Source organism: Euleptes europaea, chromosome 7 (assembly GCF_029931775.1).
Source record: "Euleptes europaea isolate rEulEur1 chromosome 7, rEulEur1.hap1, whole genome shotgun sequence".
NCBI classification, from domain to species: domain Eukaryota; kingdom Metazoa; phylum Chordata; class Lepidosauria; order Squamata; family Sphaerodactylidae; genus Euleptes; species Euleptes europaea.
The window spans coordinates 5,922,602-5,942,401 of record NC_079318.1 but is presented as its reverse complement, the minus strand read 5'-3'; the positions used below and the strand labels follow the sequence as shown (position 1 = coordinate 5,942,401).

General features: G+C 51.5%; 1 protein-coding gene across 1 annotated transcript; it reads left to right on the top strand.

Moving 5' to 3' along the window:
* The first annotated feature begins 19,500 nt into the window (after positions 1 to 19,500).
* SF3B5 (splicing factor 3b subunit 5) lies at positions 19,501 to 19,762 on the top strand. The gene has a single exon (XM_056853285.1). The coding sequence runs from the start codon at positions 19,502 to 19,504 to the stop codon at positions 19,760 to 19,762; it is 261 nt and encodes an 86-aa protein (XP_056709263.1). The 5' UTR covers position 19,501.
* The last annotated feature ends 38 nt before the right edge of the window (positions 19,763 to 19,800 follow it).

Sequence of the window (19,800 nt, the reverse complement as noted above, 5' to 3'; positions counted from 1 at the left end):
CAGTGAAACGATCACAAGGCAAACCCCCGGGGCTACTGCAACCTCTAGAAACACCCAACAGACCATGGGAAGTAATTGCTATGGACTTTATGACTGATCTCCCTCTCAGCGGGGGAAAGACTGTATTATGGGTTGTTACTGATTTGTTTTCCAAGCAAATCCATTTGGTTCCATGCGCAGGGATCCCCTCTGCTCAAAAAATGGCCCGCCTCTTCGTGACACATATCTTCAAATTACATTCGTTTCCGCGCAAAATAATCTGTGACCGCGGCAGTGGCTTTGTTTCCAAGTTTTGGAAAGCATTCCTCAAGTTGGTAGGGGTTGAACAAGGATTGTCTACTGCATACCATCCTCAAACCGATGGTCAAACTGAACGTGTAAATGCTGTCCTTGAATGTTATTTACGCTGTTATGTAAACTACCACCAAGATAACTGGGTGGAACTGTTACCTTTTGCAGAATATGCCTACAATAATGCTGTACATCAATCTACGGGTTTTAGCCCATTCTATGCAGTGTATGGTCAGGATTTTGGTCCTGTTACTCCCAGAAATAATGTGGAGGGGGAGGGAGATCCTGATGTTGCTTCCTGGGCACACACCCTCCGTACCACTTGGCCTTGGCTTGTTAGCAATCTCGACCGAGCCAAGCGCAACTACAAAGCACAAGCTGATAAACATCGTTCCCCCGGGGGAGAACTGCGAGTGGGTAAATTGGTCTATCTTTCCACCAAAAACCTACGTTCCACCCGTCCGTGCCTTAAACTCAATGTTAAATTCATTGGCCCATTCCCGATCACACGGGTCATAAATCCTGTCACGGTGGAATTAGCTCTCCCGAAAACCCTGAGGCGTGTGCATCCCGTTTTCCACATTAGCCTCCTGAAGCCCCATACGGCCTCTCCACAATGGCATCCCGATCCGCCCCCCGAACAGCCCATTATGGTGGGGGGGGAAGAGCACTTCGAAGTCTCCAAAATCCTTGACTCTCGTGTCCACCATGGAAACCTACAGTATTTGGTCCGTTGGAAACACTTCCCCCCTGCCTACGACGAATGGGTTCGCGCACGAGATGTCTCCGCCCCCAAACTAATCGATGCCTTTCACACTGCCTACCCAGACAGACCAGCCCCCTTACAGACTGGGAGGGGGCCTTAAGGGGAGCAGGATGTCAGGCTGCTATCTCGGTTTCAGTATTGTTTCTGTGTCGGTACTGTACTGTCTAGCCTCAAGGCCGACCACACATACCAAGGCCTGGGAATACTGCTCCTGGGAAAGTTGACTCTGTCTGTGTATGCTGATGTTGTATAATCTCCCGCCATTTACTGCCTTATATTATCGTTCGGCTAGTGAGACTCTCATAGCTGCCATAGTTCCCTGTATGCACTGTATTGCCTTTTTGACCAGTAAAAGCCATCTGCTTGGATTCTATATGACTCTGTGGTGATTTCTGGTTCGAAGGGTCAGGAGCTTACAGCGTTGGACATTAAGGCCACCAGGAAGAATCCTGGTGGGCTGATGGCCTGGGGATGCCCCTCCACTGGGCCACCAGGTCCCAAGGGCCACTCCCCGCACAGGCCATCCCCACCCCAAAAGAGTGAGGGAAGGGCCATCCTGCAGTGAAGGAAGGGCCATCCAGCCAGGCCTCACTGCAGCATGGTACAGGGCTGCCCTGCCAGCCTGCAATAAGGAATGAGACAGGGCCACCCTACCCAGCCTGACCCCTACAGGTGCCTTGGCAAAGAACCTCCTTCTTTGAGGGGTGGAGCTGGAATGGGCTGGGGTGGGGCCCTTCTCCAGGACTGTTTATCCCCCCCCCCTGCACTCCTTCCCAGCACTTGTGCTTTATATAGTGTTTAGTACGGTGAATACAAAGGACAATTAGGGATTTGTACAGTGCCTTGGTGTGATAAAAACCACATACAAAACCTCAATAATCCTTTCAACAATCCTTCAAAATAAGTCAGCATTATTATCCCTAGTTTGCAGCTAAGGGACTGATTGATGTGTGGCTTGCCTAAGGCTGCCATTAAATGTATGGCTGTGCCAAGATCTGAGGTTGGTGACTTCCAGCTCACAATTTTAGCCACTACAAGGGGCTAAATATATGTTATACATCATATCAGACTTGTTAAAACTAATGTCTATAAGTGCTCTACAGTGCCTCTTATATTCTGCTGTTAATCTTTGTGTATATTTCTAAATATACAAAGAGATAAAATTAATAACAGTCTTCTTGTCAATCCTGAATCAAGCACTACCTACAATAACACAGACTAGTAGACCAGAATACAGCCAGTCTCCATCTGTGTAAGCCCTTGGCCCGAAGAATCCCCAAAAGCAACAACCCAGACAGGTGGTCCTAAGGCAAGTTGACTTTATTGGAAATCAAACGGGTTAACAGTGCTTGCAAACTAACTAAGCCAAGAATGGCTGGTAAGTGCAAATCAGTAATATATATTGGCATAGCAGATATTGCAGGTTGGCATAGCAACTCAGTCTCCCACGGGAGAGGAATGTCCGAGATAAAGTGTCCATTAGAACAACAGTCCTTGGCCGAGCAAAGGAAGGCAGCTGTGAGAAGCTGCGAGAAAGTCAAAACAACTCAGAGGAGCCGAGGAGCCGAGAATTGTCGAGAACAGGCCCGCTCCTGACAATCTGAGCAATTCTGGCCAGCCATATCAGGAGGTAAGTGACACTGGTATAACCTTAAAATAGGGTTGCCTGGACATCTCCCATATTTACAACTGATGTCCAGATGACAGAGATGGATAGCGGAGTCTATGGCATTATACTTCACTGAGTTTCCGCAAACCCCAGCCTCCCCAGGATCCACCCCCAAATCTGCAAGAATTTCCCAACCCAGAGTTTTATTTATTTATGTAAAACATTTTAATGCCGCCTTTTCACCCACTCGGTCCTCAACCCTTCCCTGAGCTTATATGTAGATCTTTTATTAACTGTCTCAGAGGTCTTATCTACTGACTCACTTGCATGTTTACAGTTGAATTTTAACTCACGTGGAATAAAGATATTACAGTTCTGTCAAGATAAAGGTTTTTGAATCCACACTTATCAGCTCATGAAAAAGGAGTGGAAATGATAAATGTTCTGCTGTGCCTTGATGACGATAGGCTTTGCTGTAGAGTACATATTGTACAGTGCTGTTTAACTCAGTGGGCCTAGAAGGTTGTATGCATTATTCAGCATATGTGAAAGCACCAGTTTGCTAAGGATTGTTTTTATCAATTTCAATGCAGAGTCCATGTTTACATGAAAATTTATTTCCCTTTAATAGTAACTTGTTTTCACTAATAGTCAGACAATTGTAATTGTAACATTAATATTACAAGTGTCCAATAATAGCCTGATAATTTAAACTTTTAATGACATGATGATCCACTGAAATAAAGGATTAATTATTGCAAAAAAATCAAACTTTTGCTTTTTTTATTTCTTTGTGTGAAATAACCATGAAGATGCAGTCATGTGAAGGATGTGATGTGTGTACCAACTATACATCTGTAACCTTTGTGTGAGAGATCCCCTCTCTCTGAGTTTACTTCTCAAAATCAAATGTTCAGACGTTGATAAAGAAACAAAGGATTTATTGAAGACATCAGGAGCTGAGACAGGCACAGATAGCAAGTTGCAAGTGAGGGGCTAATCGGGTTTACAGAATATATTGACTCCAGGGCACTGGGGCACTGGGGTTCACACTTATTGTTATGGGAAGTTACAAGCTTGGCATAATACAAAACATCAGACGAGTCCCAGGAAGTCTGGTGAAGCTATCACACTTCCAAGGCCGCATCGGCCTGAGGGAGTACTGACAGGAAGAACAGCGGGGGGGAAGATACATGGGGCAATCAGGCCTGGCGCCTGAGACCAGAAGGTGTGAACTGCTTTTATGAGTTCACTGATAGCAGGTGATGGGAAGCAGAGACACATACACAGAGACCCTCACATTCTGCCCCCCTTAAGGCCCCCCTCCGGGGTCCTCGAGAGGGCGAGGCTTATCGGGATAAGCGAGGTGGAATTCTCGGACCAAGCGAGGGGCCGCCATGTGGGGTGCGGCCACCCACTCGTCGTGAGCGGACCCAAGGTTTTTCCAACGAACAAAGTAAAACAGTTTCCCCTTCTTCCATTTGGAATCTAAGACCTTGGATATTTCCAGATGGGTATCCCCTCCTACCACAGTAGGAATCTCACGGTCGGGAGGGGGGTGGAACTGGGGGGCTGCCACATACGGTTTGAGAAGACTAATATGAAAAACCGGATGGACTCCCTTGAGAGTCTTTGGGAGCTTCAGTTCCACGGTAACCTCATTGATCACTCTGGTAATGGGGAAAGGTCCCACATAACGGTCGCTCAGTTTTTTGCAGGGCCGAAGAGAGCGGAGGTTTTTGGTGGACAGATACACTTGCTCCCCCACCTTTAGCTCCCATCCCGGAGACCGGTGTTTGTCTGCTTGTTCCTTGTACTTGCTTTTTGCCTTCTCAAGATTTTTGAGCAGCCACGGCCAGGTAGATTTAACTGCCTGGATCCACTCCTGAAGATCAGGGGTGGTTTGGAGCTCTGGCGTGACGGGGGCGGAACCGAAAGGACCGAATTCCGTCCCGTATATTACTTGGAAGGGACTAAAGCCGGTAGAGGAATGAGGCGCATTGTTGTACGCATATTCGGCGAATGGCAGCAGGTCGACCCAGTCATCCTGGTGGAAATTGACATAGCAACGCAAATAACATTCTACCACCGCGTTTACTCGTTCCGTTTGACCATCCGTTTGGGGGTGATAGGCGGAAGACAAACCCTGTTCCTCCACCCCCATGAGCTTTAGAAACGCCCGCCAGAATTTGGCAACAAACTGGACCCCCCGGTCGGAGAGGACCTTCCTCGGTACCGAGTGTAGCCTGAGGACATGTGTAACAAATAGTTTAGCCAAACCCTGGGCTGAAGGAAGACCTGCACATGGAACAAAATGGACCTGTTTGGAAAAAAGGTCCGTGATTACCCAGAGAACCGTTTTTCCCCGACTAGGAGGTAGGTCGGTGATAAAATCCATGGCTATGACTTCCCATGGGCGGGAGGGGTTCTCCAGCGGTTTAAGAAGCCCGGGGGGTTTTCCCATCCGTTTCTTAGCTGTGGCGCAAGTGGGGCAGCTGCGCACATACAGCTCCACATCGGCTCTCATACCGGGCCACCAGAACTGCCTCCGTACCAGGTGAAGTGTTTTTATGAAGCCAAAATGACCCGCCAATCTGGCACCATGTACAAGTCCCAATACCTCCTTGCGAAGGGAGGACGGGACATACAGTTTCCCCCCTTGCATCCACCAAGTGTTGGTTCGTTCCAGGCCAGTAGGGAGGAGATGGTGCTCCTCCTCCTGTAAGGAAGCGTCCCGGAGCCGCTGTTGGAAGGCTTCCGGGATACCCTTGAGCGTAGGGGGGGTCTCCGGTCGATGGGCTTGGGAGCGGGTGGTGACGGCTAAGCCGGGGACCTCCCCACGCTGCTCGGGCGTGAACAGGGAGTCGACAGGGCGATCGAAATCGTTGCGATACTGGGGGAGTCGGGACAGAGCGTCGGCCAGGGCATTGTCCTTCCCCGGGACATGTTTGAGAGTGAACCGGAATTTGGCGAAGAATTGGGCCCACCGAATTTGTTTGGCGTTGAGCTTTCTAGCTCCCTTGAGAGCCTCAAGATTCTTGTGATCGGTACACACTTCAAACGGCTGTTCGGCACCTTCTAAAAAGTGCCTCCATATGGTGAGGGCATGTTTGACCGCCGCCGCCTCCTTCTCCCAAATAGCCCAGTTAATTTCGGACTGGGAAAACTTTTTGGAGAAGTAGGCGCATGGTCTCAACCGCCCCCCTTCATCCCTCTGCAATAGGGCCCCACCCATGGCCACATCCGAAGCATCCACCTGCACCACGAAAGGCTTGGTGCAATCTGGGTGAGCCAAAACGGGTTCGGATGAAAAGAGTAGTTTTAAACACTCAAAAGCCTGCTGGCACTGGGGGGACCATTGCAAACGGGCTGAGGGAAGCGCGGCACTAGCCCCCTTGTCTTTGGTACGCAACAGATTGGTGAGAGGAAGCGCAACTTGGGCAAAGTTGGGAATGAAGTTTCGGTAAAAGTTAGCGAATCCCAAAAATTGCTGAAGCTGGCGGCGGGTAGTGGGGGGTTCCCAATCTCGCACCGCCTGGACCTTGGCGGGGTCCATTTCTAAACCTTGGTGGGAAATCACGTACCCAAGAAATGTAATGGAAGGTTGGTGGAATTCACATTTGGATACCTTAGCATACAGTTTGTGCTCCCGCAGCCGCTGGAGCACTTCTCGCACTAGGCGCACATGTTCTTCCATGGTTTCAGAGTAAATAAGTATGTCATCGAGAAATACCACCACCCCCCGAAACAGCAAATCATGTAAAACCTCATTAATCAATTGCATAAACACACTGGGGGCCCCCGAAAGTCCGAACGGCATGACTAGGTATTCAAACATTCCAAAACAGCTGGAAAAGGCCGTTTTGGGTTCGTCTCCTTCTTTAATGCGGATGCGGTGGTATGCTTCCACTAAGTCCAGTTTGGTGAAGATACGGCCCTCCTTTAATTGTGCTAAAAGGTCGGGAATAAGAGGGAGAGGGTAAGCGTTAGACTGGGTGACCGCGTTTAGCCTACGAAAGTCAATACACAGTCTTAGATCTCCCGTCTTTTTCTTCACAAAGAAGGCCGGGGCCGAATAAGGAGCTTTGGAAGGGCGTATGAAACCCCTCGCCAAGTTAGCGTCCAAATAGTCCCGCAACACCGCCTTCTCACTAGGGCTCATGGGGTAGACCTTCCCTTTAGACAGTTTGCCTTCCCCCACGATTTCAATGGCACAGTCCGTCTCTCTGTGGGGAGGTAGTTCGTCACATTCTTTAACATCAAAGACATCCGCAAACTGCGAGTATTCTGTGGGAAGTTGAGGAGGAATGGAGATCGGGTTGGGGGACCCTACCAATGCGGCGGCCGGAGTCCTGAGTACCCGTTCCTTGTCATGCAACCCACAGGGGCTGTCGGGAAACGAGAGCACCCGTTTAACCCAGTCGATGGAGGGGTTATGTCCCCGTAGCCAGTTCATCCCTAACACCACTGGGGTTACAATAGGGGCGATGGTAAAATACAAGCGTTCCCAATGTTCTCCCACCGACATAATCACGGCAGCAGTTCGGTGGGTCACTGGGCCCCGTTTAAAATCGCTCCCGTCCATTTGGGAAAAGCGGAGGGGTCCCGGAAGCCGCTTGCGCCGGACTCCCAGTTTCTTGGCGGCTTCCTCACTAATCATAGTGCGGGCACACCCCGAGTCAACCAAAGCGGGGAATTCTAAACTGGGACCCCCTTTGGGTAGGGACAGGTGAACACGTACATACACATTGTCCTCTTGGGCGCTTACCATCGGTGGAGCTCCTTGCACAACGACAGGGGCGGTCTGCTGCGGAGCCCCCTCTACAGCAGACCGACGGCGTTTTTTGCCGGCTGTTCCCACTCTTCCTCCTCGCTGGACGAGGGGGATGGGGTGGTGGCATTCGGGGACCCGTCCGAATCAAAAGTAGTATTTGTAATCCGGGACCCCGTTGGGCCTGTAGAGGTGGAGATCACATCCTGGGGGCGCGCATGGAGAGCGGAGGGTACGCCGGAACGCCGGCCCGGTGGCCCGCTCCTGCGGCGGGGCTGATCCTCAGCGGCCGCCTTCTGCGGTTCGGTCGGGGCTTGGCGAGGGGGGTTTGGACGACCCGCACGAGAGGGGCATTGCGACGCAAAGTGCCCCTTTCCTCCACAGGTCAGGCAGACTCCGGTCTCAAAACGTTTACGGCGTTCAGCGGCCGAGGGACCCCCGCTCCCTCCCGGTCGGAAGTCTCGGCCCCGGTCACTCCGGGGTCTCGGGTCTCGTCCAACGCGTTGTTTGGACAAGGTCAGGAGTTGTTTGCGATTCTCGATGTCGGCAGCGTGGCGAACCCAACCTTCCACATCCGGGGGGTTCCCTTGCATAAAAGCCCAATGCTGGAGGTCCGGGTTGAGGCCCTCCCTGAAGCACTGTACCAAAGTGGCCTCACTCCAGTCCAGGATTCGGCTGGCCAGTGATTGAAACTCACTTGCATACTGCGCCACCGACTTAGTCCCTTGGCGCAGTTGCATCAGGGAGGCTTTAGCCCGCTCACCCAGAGTCGGGTCCTCGAAGCGGTTTCGGAGTGCTACCATAAACTCATCCAGGGTTCGTAGCACCGGCGAGCGGAGTTCATACTGCAACACCATCCAGGCGGCCGCCTCCCCTTGCAACAGGGAAGCCACGTACTGCACCCGGGACTCCTCGGAAGTGAAGGTTCGGCCCTGTTCTCGCATAAAAATGTCCACTTGGACCATGAAAAAGGTCAACTGGTCTCCTGAACCGTCATAGGTGACTTTCAGGTCCCGACGGGACGGGAGGCTAGGAGGCGCGGGGGGGGCTGCCGGTGTTCCGTCCGGGGGGTTGCCGGCAGGCGGTTGCACTTTCAAGGCGTCCAGGGCCGCGGCCATCTCACCCATCACCCGCCGCATGGACTCCATCTGTTCCTGCATGGCTTGGCGATCCTCCAGCCACTGCCTGCGTTCCTCTTCCATCAGGGCCTCCTTGCGCGCCGGGTCCCCTTCAAGTCCCGTGCTGGGGAAGGCCAAACGGCGATCCTTCGCCGCGGTTCGGGAGAGAGACCAACCCTTGGGGGAGTCCAGCCAATTGTTAAAAAGTCCTCGGCCTTGGTCGGGGATGGGACCCCTAGGCTTCTTTGGCTTGGCACCCTCCTCCTTGGGATCCGGCTTCTCCGGTACCACCGGTCCGTCCGGTGCGTCAGGGGTAGTAGGGGTGTTTTCCTCATCGCCTGACATTCTGTCCCAAAAGGTACAGCAGCAGTTCGAGAGGCAAAGACTTGCAACTTAATGTGAGAGATCCCCTCTCTCTGAGTTTACTTCTCAAAATCAAATGTTCAGACGTTGATAAAGAAACAAAGGATTTATTGAAGACATCAGGAGCTGAGACAGGCACAGATAGCAAGTTGCAAGTGAGGGGCTAATCGGGTTTACAGAATATATTGACTCCAGGGCACTGGGGCACTGGGGTTCACACTTATTGTTATGGGAAGTTACAAGCTTGGCATAATACAAAACATCAGACGAGTCCCAGGAAGTCTGGTGAAGCTATCACACTTCCAAGGCCGCATCGGCCTGAGGGAGTACTGACAGGAAGAACAGCGGGGGGGGGGAAGATACATGGGGCAATCAGGCCTGGCGCCTGAGACCAGAAGGTGTGAACTGCTTTTATGAGTTCACTGATAGCAGGTGATGGGAAGCAGAGACACATACACAGAGACCCTCACACTTTGCAGTGAGGTGGTATTATAGACATGCATACATCTCTGTAAAATATTCCATTAAAGATTGATATGCATTATCTATTATCTAAAGTGTGCAAACTTGCAATTCTGGAACTTAAAGGTTGAATTCCTTGTTTTGTGGGTACTGCTATGTTTATAATATCAGGGCAAATAGCTCTGGGTTATGCAAACATTATTTAAAATAGGAAGAGAGCAGTGGGAAAGGGTCCGTCTTAATCCAATCTTACCCCTTTACTCATTTATTTAGACACTTTATATCTTGCCTTTTTATTTCTTAAAAAAGCATTCCCAATAAGTACAGTTGTATCACTTACAGTAAAATATTAACTGTAAAAAAAAAGTTCAGGAAAAAACTGCACAAATGAATTTTAAATTGGGGGGGGGAGGGGTCAGCTGCTGAAAACACCAAATCATCCTACCATCCTCATTTCTATTTGTGTTTCTTCCTTGAGCGCTGCACCACTCGATGATCTCAGATAAGTAATTCTGACATCTAGCGGCCATTTAGGCTAACTGCAGAGGCAGAAGTGCATGTGACCCCCACATCTTGTTTATTTTATTTTGTCAGGGGTTTTAATCATTCCAGAGGGGTCGCTTTGTTGGTGTGCTTGAGTCTTGTGGAACTTTAAAGACTAACAAAATTTATTGAAGCATAAGCATTCATGGTTTAGACCCCACTTTTTCAGATGCTATAGAGTGAACCATCACTTTTCATTCATTTTATGTAGATTTGGGATGAACAGCAGGGTTAAAGGATCATGAAATGCATAAAGTACACAGTGTGATGTAATTATGTAAAATTAAAGTAATGTAAGATATAAAGATAACCAGGAAGAAATCAAAGAGACCTTTAACTAGTTATTAGTGATGGGTTGGGTATTGCAGGTTTTACTGAGATAGTTGTCATTATAGCGCCCCTGATCTGGATAGCCCAGGCTAGCCCGATTTCATCAGATCTCGGAAGCTAAGCAGGGTCAGTCCTAGTGAGTATTTGGATGCAAGACCATCAAGGAATACAAGGGTCTCTATGCAAAGGCAGACAATGGCAAACTATTTCTGAATGTATTTTGCCTTGAAAACTCTACAGGGTTGCCATAAGTCAGCTGCAATGACAGCTAAATATATATATTTAGTGAGATATATATAGTGAGACAAATGTTTAAGTATTGGTTCAAATCCAGGGGGAATAGTGTGAAACCTTTGATTAAATCCCAATTCCACCAGTTCACAATTATAGTCTTCCCTTTGAAGTGCTTTCGTTGAAAATTTTTAAATCTCAGGTAGAAACCGAGAGTTTTGGTAGCTTGAAATGATCTTCCGCTGGATACTGAATATAGTGATTTTAATGTCTGATTTGTGTACGTTTCTTCTTTTCCATGAGGACTGATCTGTTTATCCTATGAAAAGAACAGCAGGCATTGTTAACCCATGATGGTGTATATCACTTTGGGAAATGAGCCCAAGTCAGATGCTGTAGCTAATGTTCTTGGTGTTGTTAGGATTGCCAGGTTTCCTCTGGCCACCAGTGGGGGATGGGGGTTAGGGAGATTTGGGAATGGAGCCCAAGGAGGACAGGGACATCAGTGGGCTACAATGCCATAGAGTCCAACTTCCAATGCAGCAATTTTCTCCAGGGAAACTGATCTCTGTAGTCTGGAGATGAGGCATAATTCTGGGGGATCCCCAGGTCCCACCTGGAGGCGGGCAACCCTAGGTCTTGTAATAGTATTGCTTGAGAGGGTACGGGGACATATTTGACATCAGAATTTGTTGCAGGGTCTAGCCCTTGGGTTTGTTTGTATGTGAGGTGGGCCATCATAGTTGTTGGTAAACAGTTTTCAGTTAGAGGGCTGTCTATAAGCAAGGAAAAGCCTGCCACCCAGGGCCTGTGAAAAAGAAGCACTATCAGCAGGATGCATTCTGTAGTTCACTGATGATTTGTTGGATTGGTCTGAGCTGGGATTTGCAGGTAACAACCAGTGGTGTTTTAATGGTACCGATTACAGGCAGCATAAACAAAATTATTTTCCTGTTGTTTAGGTGCAGGGAGCCCTATCGTTCCCACAAATGTATTTGGGTTTGGACTGTGAAAATATTCTTCCAGGCAACCAAAATTTAATTTCTATTAAGAAAGAAGCCCAAGTGTGAGAGTTCCCAACCGAACTGTGCAAACTTCATAAAATCACTTGCCCAGACGCTGATGCAGAAACAAGGAGTTTATTGAAGGCTTCAGACAGTATAGGCCAAACACGAGTAAAAGTTGCAAGTGAGCAAGACTCCAAAGCTACAGAACTATATCTCCTACAGGGCAACAAAGTTCACACCTATGTTATGGGAAGCTACAAGATAGATGGGTACAATACAGACATCAATCGACCCCAGAGGGCTTGTTAGGGCTATCTGGTCTCCAAGGCCGAATCTGGCAAGAGGGAGTGAATCAAATCACAGCAGGGGAGGCATATGCAGAGGGGAGGCATTCCAGCCAAGGCCCGATAGATATGGCGCCTGAACCCAGGAAATGCCAAACAGTGTGAACTGCTTTTACGAGTTCAAAGGAAAGGGGGGGGGGAAGGACTGGGATCAGTAGACAGAGACATGAGACCCTCACATTCTGCCCCCCTTAAGGCCCCCCTCCCCCGAGTCCGGGCGGGCGAGGCTTATCTGGGTAGGCAGAGTGGAATTCTCGAACCAGTCGGGGGGCGGCCATGTGGGGAGCCGCCACCCACTCGTCATGAGCGGAGCCCAGGTGTTTCCAGCAAACTAAATAGAACAATTTACCCTTCTTCATCTTGGAGTCCAACACCTTAGAAACTTCTAAATGCATTCCCCCCCCCCACAACAGTAGGAATCTCGGACTTAGGGGGAGGATGGAAGTGAGGGGCAGCGACAAACGGTTTGAGTAAACTGATGTGAAACACAGGATGTACACCCCGAAGAGTCTTGGGGAATTCTAACTCCACCGTGACGTCGTTGATCACTCGGGATATGGGGAAAGGACCTACGTATCTATCACTCAGCTTTTTACAAGGCCGAAGTGAACATAGATTCTTTGTGGAAAGGTAAACCTGCCCCCCCACCTTGAGTTCCCATCCCGGTGACCTATGCTTATCCGCTTGGTCCTTATATTTACGCTTGGCCCTTTCAAGATTTTTTTGCAACCAGGGCCAAGTGGATTGTACCACTTGCACCCAATCCTGGACCTCCTGGACCCCCTCGAGTTCAGGGGTGATGGTAGCAGAGCCAGAGGGTCCAAAGTCTTTCCCATACACCACATGAAAAGGACTGAAACCTGTGGAGGAATGGGGAGCATTATTGTAAGCATATTCGGCAAAAGGTAATAGGTCCACCCAGTCGTCCTGGTGGTAATTAACATAACATCTGAGATAGCATTCGACCACGGCATTGACACGTTCTGTTTGACCATCGGTCTGGGGGTGGTAGGCTGAAGAAAGCCCTTGCTCTTCCACCCCCATGACTTTTAGGAAGGCTCTCCAGAATTTGGCAACGAACTGAGCCCCTCTGTCGGAGAGGACCTTCCTAGGGATCGAATGATGTTTCATCATGTGATTAACAAACAATTTGGCCAACTTCTGAGCTGACGGCAGTCCGGCACAAGGGACAAAGTGAACCTGTTTGGAGAATAAGTCAGTGATTACCCACAGTACAGTTTCCCCCCGACTGGGCAGTAAATCAGTAATAAAATCCATAGCGATCACTTCCCAGGGCATGGTTGGCGTTTCCAGAGGCTTCAAAAGTCCAGGGGGCTTTCCCATCCGTTTTTTGGCCGTGGCGCAGACAGGGCAGCTGCGGACATACAGTTCCACGTCGGCTCTCATGCTAGGCCACCAAAATTGCCGTCTCACCAAATGCAAAGTCTTAACAAACCCAAAATGACCCGCAAGTTTGGCCCCGTGAACCATTCCCAACACCTCTTTGCGAAGAATTTCAGGAACATAGAGTTTACCCCCCTGCACCCACCAAGATTCTCGTTGTTCAATGCCCGCGGGAAGGGTCTGCTGCTCTGCTTCCCTCAGAGCAGCGTCCCGAAGCCGCTGTTGAAAAGCCTCTGGGACACCTCTGAGGGGGGGGGGCTTCTTGACGGTGGGATTGGGACCGGGTGGTTACTGCGAGTCCCGGAACGTCTCCTCTTTGCTCGGGGGTGAACAGGGAGTCCACTGGCCGGTCAAAATCATTGCGGTACTGTGGGAGCCGGGAGAGGGCATCCGCTAGAGCATTCTCCTTCCCGGGCACATGTTTCAGGACAAACCGGAACTTAGCAAAGAATTGAGCCCAACGAATTTGCTTTGCGTTGAGCTTTCTAGCTCCTTTTAAAGCCTCGAGATTCTTGTGGTCGGTGCACACCTCAAAAGGAGTCTCTGCCCCTTCCAGAAAGTGCCTCCAAATAGTGAGGGCATGTTTAACGGCAGCCGCCTCCTTCTCCCAAATGGCCCAGTTAATCTCAGACTGGGAATTTTTTTTAGAAAAATAGGCGCACGGTTTTAAGCGACCGTTCTCGTCCCGTTGCAGGAGGGCCCCCCCCCATGGCAACGTCTGAGGCATCGACCTGAACCACGAAAGGTTTATTACAGTCCGGGTGAGCAAGCACGGGTTCGGACGAGAAAAGCAGTTTAAGCGTATCGAAGGCTTGTTGGCAGCCCGGAGACCATTGCAACCTGGCAGAGGGCAGAGCGGCGTTTGCCCCCTTCCCCTTGGTGCGCAGCAGCGAGGTGAGGGGAAGCGCCACTTGAGCAAAGTTGGGGATGAAGTTACGGTAAAAGTTGGCAAAGCCCAAAAACTGTTGCAACTGTCTACGTGTAGCGGGAGGCTCCCAGTTTATAACTGCCCGAACCTTCTCGGGGTCCATTTCTAAGCCTTGATGGGAAATTACATAGCCCAGGAAGGTGATGGAGGGTTGATGGAAATCACATTTGGAAACCTTAGCAAACAATTTATGCTCACGCAGCCGCTGGAGGACCTCGCGCACCAGCCACACATGCTCTTCCATGGTTTCCGAATAAATGAGGATATCGTCCAAGAACACCACCACCCCACGAAACAATAAGTCATGTAAAACTTCATTGATTAATTGCATAAACACACTCGGAGCCCCCGAAAGCCCGAACGGCATCACTAAATATTCAAACATTCCAAAACAACTAGAGAAGGCAGTCTTAGATTCGTCCCCTTCTTTTATGCGGACGCGGTGATAGGCCTCCACCAAATCCAATTTGGTGAAGATCCGGCCCTCCTTCAATTGCGCGAGAAGGTCTGGAATGAGAGGGAGGGGGTAAGCATTAGACTGAGTGACTGCATTCAGTCTACGAAAATCAATACACAGTCTTAAGTCTCCCGTCTTTTTCTTGACAAAGAAGGCGGGGGCCGAGTAAGGAGCCTTGGACGGGCGGATAAAACCCCGTGCTAGGTTGGTGTCCAAATACTCCCGCAGTACCGCCTTTTCATTTGGACTCATGGGGTAGACCTTCCCTTTGGATAATTTACCATCCCCCACAATTTCAATAGCGCAGTCAGTTTCTCGGTGGGGGGGTAGTTCGTCGCATTCCCGCACGTCAAACACATCGGCGAATTGGGAGTACTCGCTGGGCAGCTGGGGCAGAGGAGTTTCATGCACGGGGGCCCCCACCAAGGCGGCCGCTGGAGCGCAAAGCACCCGGTCTTTATCGTGCAATTCACAAGGGTCACTAGGGAAGGTGAGCGTCCGCTTCACCCAATCTATGGAGGGGTTGTGACCCTGCAGCCAGTTCATTCCCAATACTACCGGGGCGACTATGGGGGCAATAGTAAAGTAAAGCCGTTCCCAGTGCTCCCCCACGGCCATGACCACCGCGGTTGTGCGGTGAGTTACGGGTCCCTTCTCTAAGTCACTACCATCCATCTGAGAGAAGCGGAGGGGGTCTGGGAGACGCTTACGTTTAACTCGCAATTTTTTTGCAGCTTCTTCGCTTATCAGGGTGCGAGCACAGCCCGAGTCAACTAGGGCTGGAAATTCTAGTACTGGACCCCTTTGGGCAGTGAAAGGTGGACCCTAATGTAAACATTGTCCTCCTGAGCGCTTACCATCAATGGAGCTCCTTGCACAACTTTCGGAGCGGTCTGCTGAGGAGCCCCCTTTAAAGCAGACCGGTGGTGTTTTATGCTGGCAGCTCCCACTCCTCCTCTTCGCTGGAGGAAGTAGAGGTGGTATTTGTAATCCGTGACTCCGATGAGTCAAAGGTTTCATTTGTAATCCGTGGTCCCGATGGACCAGTCGAGCCCGGGGGTTCGGCTTGGGCGCGCGCGTGTAGGGCGGGAGGCGCGCTCCGGTGGCTGGTTGCGCCGCTCCGGCGGCGAGGTTGCCCCTCGGCCGGGGCCTTCTCCGTGTCGGTCGCTGTCGGGCGAGGCGGTCCCGGGAGTCCGGGACGGGAAGGGCATTGAGAGGCAAAGTGTCCTTTCCCCCCGCAAACGAGGCAGACCCCGCTCTCAAAGCGTTTGCGGCGTTCGGCCATGGAAGGCCCTCCTCCCCCGAGGGGACGAGGGTCCTTCGGGCCGCCGGGTCTGTCTCCACGGGGATAAGCGTCTCGCCCGGTGCGTTGCCTGGAAAGGGTCAGCAGCTGTTTTCGGTTCTCGATGTCGGCGGCATGACGGACCCATCCTTCTACATCGGGAGGGTTACCTTGCATGAAGGCCCAGTGTTGCAACTCTGGGTTTAGTCCCTCCCGGAAGCACTGCACTCGGGTAGCTTCACTCCAGTCCAAAATTCTACTAGAAAGTGACTGAAACTCGCTTGCATACTGCGCAACCGACATAGTCCCTTGCCGCAGCTGCAACAAGGTGGCTTTTGCCCGCTCCCCCAAATTCGGGTCCTCAAAACGGTTTCTGAGGGCGATCATGAAGTCATCGAGGCTTCGTAAGACCGGGGAGCGGAGCTCATACTGCAGCACCATCCAGGCGGCCGCTTCACCCTGGAGGAGAGACGCCACATACTGCACTTGGGACTCCTCTGAGGTAAAGGTTCGGGCTTGCTCGCGCATAAAAATGTCCACTTGTACCATAAGGTCAGTTGGTCCCCCGACCCATCATACGTGATTTTCAGATCCCGGCAGGCCGGTGGAGCGGGCCGGATGGGTGGCGCGGCTGGTGCTCCATCCGGTGGATCCCCGGCGGGGGTCTGTACCTTCAGTTCGTCCATGGCGTGGGCCATCTCAAGCATCACAGCTTGCATAGTGTCCATCCGATCGAGCAACCCCTGGCGCTCCTCCTGCCAGCGTTGCCTTTCCTCACCCATCTGGTGGAGTAACAGGGCTTCCTTCCGAGCGGGGTCCTCCTCGAACCCCATACTGGGAACTGCTGTCCGCCGTGCCCGCACCTCATTTCGGGAGAGCGACCACCCTCGGGGGAATCCAGCCAGGAATTAAAGGTGGTTTTGGGTCTCGTACCCAACCCCGACCCCGAGTCGGGTCCGCTTGGCACCTTCCCAGTCGACTTGTCCTCTGAGGGGTTGGGGTCGGGCTGTTTAGGTACCACGTTGTCCTGCGGGTCTTCCTTCGGTTCAGTTTTATCCCCATCGTCTTGCATAGCTGTCCAGAGACGGTACAGGAGCAGTACGAAGAGGCAATGACTTGCAACTTAATGTGAGAGTTCCCAACCGAACTGTGCAAACTTCATAAAAACACTTGCCCAGACATTGATGCAGAAACAAGGAGTTTATTGAAGGCTTCAGACAGTATAGGCCAGTGATGGCGAACCTTTTAGAGACCGAGTGCCCAAACTGCAACCGAAAACCCACATATTTATCGCCGAGTGCCAATGCGGCAATTTAACCTGAATACCACCCCCAGAGGGGGCCCAGAGGGAGAGGCTAGGGTTGCCAAGTTCCTCTTCGCCATGAGTGGGAGGTTTTTGGGGTGGTGCCTGAGGAGGGCAGGGTTTGGGAAAGGACTTCAGTGCCATAGAGTCCAATTGCCAAAGTGGCAATTTTTTCCAGGGGAACCGATCTCTATTGGTTGGAGATCACCCGGGGCGGGGCAGAGCCGGAAAGGCCAGCGGCTTGGAGGAACCGCGCGTGCCGGCAGAGAGGGCTACGCGTGCCGGAAGTGGCACGCGTGCCATAGGTTCGCCAACACGGGTATAGGCCAAACACGAGTAAAAGTTGCAAGTGAGCAAGACTCCAAAGCTACAGAATTATATCTCCTACAGGGCAACAAAGTTCACACCTATGTTATGGGAAGCTACAAGATAGATGGGTACAATACAGACATCAATCGACCCCAGAGGGCTTGTTAGGGCTATCTGGTCTCCAAGGCCGAATCTGGCAAGAGGGAGTGAATCAAAGCACAGCAGGGGAGGCATATGCAGAGGGGAGGCATTCCAGCCAAGGCCCGATAGATATGGCGCCTGAACCCAGGAAATGCCAAATGGTGTGAACTGCTTTTACGAGTTCAAAGGAAAGGGGGGGGGAGGACTGGGATCAGTAGACAGAGACATGAGACCCTCACACCAAGGCTCAAGCTTGCTGGAAAACTATAATTTTCCTACTCTGATGTGTGCAGTTTAGAAACTAATCATTGCCGTCAAGTCACATCTGATTTACGGTGACCCCTGGTGGGGTTTTCAAGGCAGGAAAGCCTCAGAAGTGGTTCGCCGTTGCCAGCCTTACTCCCAGGAAAGTATTTTTAGGATTGCATGATATTTGAGAGAAGGGAATTATGCGCATTCTCTGAAGCAGTCCTTAATTTTACTTCGCATGAGGTCTGCAGAACTACACGTAAAGTATTACACCAACTATCATGGGCAAATCCCCCCCTTCCCGTGGAGAATAATGTAAAGTTCCTTGTTTAAGCGACCTCCGGTCAGAGACCGCCAGCCCCATGATGCAATATGAGAGCTTCTGAAGGCGAACAGCCATTGTTGACAGCGTTGCAAGAGGGAAATGAAAGGCCATTTATTCAGTCAATTTTGAGGCTCGTACAAAGCTTTTTAAAAATGCGACCTTTAAAATGTTTATTCAAGGTCCAGATGCAAAAGGAGAAATTACACCCCCTCGCCTGCTCCTTCGTTCCTGTTTGCAGAGCATTTAGTGTGTGCATAGCTAATGCACTGCTGTTGTTTTGCATGGTTACTTCAGGGGGTTCTTTGGTGTGGGGGCGGAGCAAAGACATAAGGTTGTGTTAAATTGTCTCTTTAGTAATGTGAAGCAGGTTACTAAAGAGCCCATTTAACTCAACCTTTGGTGTTTGCCGTGAAGAATCCCCCTTAAGGAATTATGCAAAACAGAGGTGTGTTAGCTATGCACGTGCTAATGGTTATGTAAACAGGAACGAAGGCGAGTGTGTGTGTATAAAGTGTCTTCAAGTCACAGCCGGCTTATGGCAGCCCCTTTTTTGGGGGGGGGGGGGGAGTTCATGGCAAGAAGACTGACAGAGGTGGTTGGCCAGTGCCTTCCTCTGCACAGCAACCCTGGACTTCCTTGGTGGTCTCCCATCCAAATACTAACCAGGGCTGACCCTGCTTAGCTTCTGACCAGATCAGGCTAGCCTAGACAAACAGAAACGAAGGCGAGGGGGGGGGGGAATGGCATTTCTCCTTTTGCATCGGGACCGTGAATAGGCATTTTAAACATCGCCTTTAAAAAGAGCTCTGAGCGAGCCTCAAAACTGACCCTGCGCGAGTGGCCATGGGGCAATTATGCACGGGAGGTTTTGCCTTGGATTTGCTGCTCTCTCGAGGCCCGTTTCCCCCGTCCGAATTCTCCAGACTCAACCATAAGCCCCGCCCCCACCCCCCCCACCCGTGCAGAGTGGGCAGAAGTCGGGTGAGAAAAACGTGCCTCCAGAGAGCGGCCAATGGCAGGCAGAGCGGCCACGAGTGCTTCCAGGCGAAGGGCGGCCGCCCAGCTAAGTCCCGCCCTCCCTTCTCGCCGCGGATGGCGATTGGGCCGCCGTTCAAGCGGAAAGGGAAGCGTCGGCGGACGCGTTCGGAGGCTCTTCCGGGCGCCGTTTTCTGAGCGTCGGTGGGCCGGAAGTGGCGCGCCGCCTGTCCCTTCCTCGCGCCTGCCGGCCCTGCGTCGCCTGCCGCCCTCGCCGCCGCCGCCGCCTCGCGATGACGGACCGCTACACGATCCACAGCCAGCTGGAGCACCTGCAGTCCAAGTACATCGGCACGGGCCACGCGGACACGACCAAGTGGGAGTGGCTGGTGAACCAGCACCGCGACTCGTACTGCTCCTACATGGGCCACTTCGACCTGCTCAACTACTTCGCCGTGGCCGAGGACGAGAGCAAGGCGCGCGTCCGCTTCAACCTCATGGAGAAGATGCTGCAGCCCTGCGGGCCCCCCGCCGACAAGCCCGACGAGGCCTGAGGCGGCCCGCCCCGCCCGCCAGGACCCCCGCGGACACG